This window comes from Pseudomyrmex gracilis, unplaced genomic scaffold (assembly GCF_002006095.1).
Source record: "Pseudomyrmex gracilis isolate BER0280 unplaced genomic scaffold, ASM200609v1 scaffold_130, whole genome shotgun sequence".
NCBI classification, from domain to species: domain Eukaryota; kingdom Metazoa; phylum Arthropoda; class Insecta; order Hymenoptera; family Formicidae; genus Pseudomyrmex; species Pseudomyrmex gracilis.
Genome location: NW_018020714.1, coordinates 167,453 through 172,386, shown reverse-complemented (window position 1 = coordinate 172,386; position 4,934 = coordinate 167,453). Strand labels below are relative to the sequence as shown.

General features: G+C 39.7%; 1 protein-coding gene across 3 annotated transcripts in view; it reads right to left on the bottom strand.

Annotated features, from left to right (window-relative positions):
- Positions 1-4,107: 4,107 nt before the first annotated feature.
- Positions 4,108-4,934, bottom strand: part of LOC109856658 (coiled-coil and C2 domain-containing protein 1-like) — a 4,857-nt gene continuing 4,030 nt past the window's right edge. For 2 of the 3 annotated variants that reach the window (XM_020432182.1, XM_020432183.1), the window contains exons 12-13: positions 4,494-4,584; positions 4,108-4,406 (exon numbers count right to left, since the gene is read on the bottom strand). In XM_020432182.1, coding sequence (XP_020287771.1) covers positions 4,287-4,406; positions 4,494-4,584 — 211 coding nt within the window. In that variant the 3' untranslated portion in view covers positions 4,108-4,286. The remainder of the gene's footprint in view (positions 4,407-4,493; positions 4,585-4,934) is intronic. The other variant, XM_020432184.1, reaches the window with a different exon arrangement.

Below are 4,934 nucleotides of genomic sequence, written 5' to 3'. Positions count from 1 at the left end.
CACTTTCTATTGAAAAAAGACAACTTTCGATTCGAATATCAGAGGACGTATAACAAATTATATCTGACAATGACGTTGAGAAAAAGATGCTTCGAGAAGAAAAAGATAATTCGGAATGTTCATCTGCGATGTCGAGAAAAGTTAATTTTGATGACAAATGGAAAGGAGTCAGAATGAAAAATCTTCATTAAAATGGAACAACTCACGAAAAAAGGTAAGAAAGAACGCTAACATGAAGACAACGTAAATGAATAAACGTATCTCAGATAAATTCGCAACTAACTGAACCAAAAATGGACTGATATAGAAATAGGAATATTATTTTAGATACATATTAAATATATATATATATATATATATACATATAAAATGCTGTCATTAATCATTTTTATGTTGAGAAACGTTCAAGGCAAGACTGGCCGATCGCCGATTGAGTCGAGTTTTTACTTTGGAGCGCATCGCGCGGATCGCGCGAGAGCGCGTGTCGCGATCCGCTCTTCTGATCGAAATACAGTATATCTTGTTGCGCAAAAAAATAAGGTAATGTCGCCGCGGTAACACGAGTGAATCATACAGAGACGAGAGAGAGAGAGAGAGAGAGAAAAAGAGAGCTGCGCCCAGGGTGTCAGGTCGCATCTGGCATCCGCAATCAACACTCCGCGTACTTCCAGTGACGTCACGTCCGGTTGTGTGTGCCGAATAAGCAGAAACCGCGTAACCGAGCTCCGTCCACGAGGGAACGATTTCGAAAAAAAGGAGAGAGAAAGAGAGATACACACATTCACCGCGCCGAAAGCACGTGTCGCGTGGCATCGAAAGACACGTCGCAGCGCGGCGCGCCGCGAACACGCGCGTTTCCAACACACGCGGAAATAAGAATCTCGCAGGACGCGAGAGACACACGCGCGTCAGAAAAAAAGAAACGGACCGATGACTCTTGATGCCATCCTGAGCTTGTAACGAGAATTCGATTTTTTTCTCGAAATCGCAAATTAAACCTCGCGTTTATGTCTGTTATCAATTTCACTTTCGGTCTTATACTTTGATTTTACGACGTGTTTCGCGCGCGAACTTCACTTTATCTACTTTTCGCGACGAATTACTTCATATCCAGCGCGCGATCTGACGCGACTCTAAAGTAGTTTCGATCGATCGGCAACTTTAAATAGAAAATAGTGATTTTAGAAAATAAAAAAAAAAAAAAAACATTTTAAGATACTGCTGCCAACAACAAAACGATCATCTGCGCAAGCAAACATTTGTAAAATTTGCTTATGCAGATCGAGCAAATCGAGATAGCGTATGCAGTTAATTATTTCGCAGCGACTATTGTGTTACGTGCGCGATACGCTATGTGGCTACGTACGCGATGATCCAAATCGCGTGTTTACTTCGCGCGTGAAATATAGACAACGAAGTTGTGACAAAGACAACCGTCAATATCGCGGCCGATATTATTAACACGCGCGTGCACAAGCAAAACGTCAAAATATACGGCGAGATCTCGATTAATGTGGTTATATAATTTCGGGGAGATTTTTTGTTCGGGGATCTCTGATCCTCAATGTAAATACGCGCGTCATTGATTCGTGATGTAATCGCGGTCGCAGCCGAGATTACACGTCACATTTCGTTTGAACTTCGAATCAGAACATTGTAACACATTCGAGCCGATAGATAAACGGTTCGATCTCCAGGGTCGAGGGTTATCCCGAACGGGACCTAAAGATATTGTAATTTTTCTTCGCGCGACCGAGCAGAAATGCAACATCTCGTTTAATAGGCTCTCGCTTTTACCGCGAAATTTTCTGAAACCCGAGAGTATTTATAAACCGAAAGACCAATGTATATTATCGTGCTTCTATATTTGTAAATATTCTACATAAAATACAAATATTTATTCACCCTTGATATACACACGAGTCACCCTCCACACGTCCGTCAAACACGCGCGAATTTTTTGTTTCTCTTTTCTTCTGTTTACGTGTGAACCGTTCAAGACGGCAAATCAAGCGAAATAAAGAGCTACATTTTTAACGTAAAGTAACTCGGAAGCAGCTAAACTGCTCGAAATTTCAATTTTATCTTTTTTTTTTTTTTTGTTTTTTTGTAATCAAAATTGAAGCCTCGAACAAAAGATCCGCGGACATTAATTCGTAACAGTAGATAATTAACGAGAACTTGCAATAATTGGCGAGTGCTCGTAAACAGGAAGGAACGGCAAAATCGCGGCAGGCATCAACTTTTGGTAACGCGGATGAGACGACGATGAGTGCGGCGGATGGTCCCGAGATAGGGGGCAAAGGGTTAGACGAACAAACATCGTTAATTTGCACGCGGATACCGCCCCGAGACCCGGTAAAGGCTAAAAGGTCAACATTACCGCGGTTACGTGTATACACGCGGCAAATATACTCCGCGCCCTCGCGCTACCCTACCCCCTCCTGAAAATGCGCTCGCCGGACCCCCCTCCGACGCTGAGGTTTTCAAGCCTCGGTCGGGATTGATGACGGGGGGGATGAGACTTCCCTCCATATCCGAGGGCACCGACCTAATTGTCTAATTGGCAAATAAATCCTATTGTTTTCCGATCGCGCGATCGATATGCGCGACCACCACTTGGTTTAACACCACCGCCGGAGGTTTCTTTCAACCTCCTGGCGCGACTTCAAGTGTTCTCCACGAACACACTGACGTCGGTCAAGAGACGCATCGCGCGCAACGTGTGACACGTATGCACTCCTCCGCGTCTTCTGGGGTCACCGCATTTGTGCGCCGATCAATTGAACGCACGTAGAGCGCACTGATCGCGCGCGAATAACGAGCAAAGAATGCACAGCGAGACGCTCTCGTTGAGTTTGACAGAATAAAGAAAAAAAATTTGAAATGTTTTTTTCTCACATTTTTCTTTTTGTTATAAATATACATGCTTTATATTTTATACTTTCTGTTTCTAATCACGTGTTTGGGCGCTTTTCAATTCGGAGGTATCGAATTCGATTGCACGATTGCCAATTTAAACAATCGAATTTGATTTACGTATAGTCCTTGCTAAAAATTATCGCGACCCGAAAAGTGTGTGTATCCGACTTATTGTTGGTACGATTTTTTATACAGAGCGCGTTCTCCCAGAGCGAAATCGGAACGCGCTCCGGTCCTATACAGGCCGGGAACGGATTCGTGCTAGAGCAAGGCTGGAAGGAGGACGATTATCGGACAATAGTTTGTTAGTGAGATTCACCTGTATTGTTCTCCGAGAAACGTAGATTCAGCTCTAGCGCGCGAATTATTCTATTTCTGTGTAAATCATAGAACACATTCTGTCTCAGTCCCACAGAATCTCGCGCGGTAGATTGCTTCGAATCTATCTCGCGCGGTTGTTCGAACAATTCGCGGAGAAACAAATTGTTTATAATCTCAAAAAAAAAAAAAAAATGCAAGCTACGTATATACGTTTCTATCCTCAATTAGCGGTACGGAACGTAAGTAAACCTTTACGTCTGAAATTATTCATAAAATTGTCTTCATTAACCTTTTCGCTCCGGGGATTTTTCCTTTAAAATTGACCTCGCATTTTAGCTGAAAAAGTTAATAATAACCTGCTACCTCCCCTTCAAAGTTAACTTTGAAGGTCAAAGAAGTAACCAGGATTTTTTTCAATTTTTTTCCTAAATTTAGTGCATTAAATTGACCTTATAAACATCTATTACGTTCGCTTTTCTTGCTGGTCCATATATGGACCAGTCCCGGAGCGAAAAGGTTAATATTGTTCGCAAAAGAAAAAGCACAAGGTGCGAATAAAAAAAAAAACAGAGTTTCAAATGTTATATTACATGTTATGTAAAAAGGATAATACATATATGTGCCTTTTATTTCTGAAATATCTTGATTTTTTTGTGACAATGCTATAAATATAAATAATGACTTAATAATTAACACTTTACACAAGCACAAATTGGTTAAAATATTATACAAATAGCACTGCTTTGTTGCAATAAGAATATTCGCACTCCTGTATTTGTTTTTATTATTCATTTGCGTGTTATATATAATGTTATATTTAGAAGTTTATATATATATATATATATATATATATATATCACACACACATTAATAATATATATATATATATATATTATATATATATAATATTACTAAAAAATATAACAATTTATTCTGTCTGCTTAATATTTTCTGAAAGGCCCCAGCAAGATGATAGCTAAATTATTAAACAATATACAGCAAATCAGAGATAAAACCAACTGAATCGGCTCGTCAAGACTGCATTAGTGATCGATAGTCAACCACTTATCTGTAATATTTTCTATTTGTTTAAAGAGAATAGGATTTCTTAGGCGGATTTTCAATTCAAGTTTTCCTCCTGTCGCCTTCCTGCCGTCCATAAGCTGAAACAATATATAACGTGATTTTTTGTATTAAAGAAAAAGAAATAAATTCGCGCAAGTGAATGATTTGTGTAATTGTTTAATCACCGGGAAAGAATCGTGTAGAGTGCATTGGGATTCCAGAGGTTGTAACTTCACCATCACCGTGCCGAGAAGACTGTCACTTCGGAAAAACCCACTGTAACATTTACAAAGATCTATTTACAACAAATGCGAGAAGAGAATCGCAAAGACTGTTATCGCAGAAATTTAAATACACGTTGTTACAGGTTGCTCGTGTAATAACTACGTACAGAAAACTCATATGCTAATTTTATATCTTGCGATACTTTCTCACTCAACAAATTATGATACATACATAATATTTATACAGGGTGTTTCAGAACTATGGGATCAAACTTCTAGGGGTTATTCAGTGCAACAGTAGAAAACATTTGAGTATAGGGACCCATGTCCGGAAAAGTGTCACTACCGCACTACGGCTTTAAGACGCGTTAAAATTTAGAAAGACGATGAATTGCCTAAATA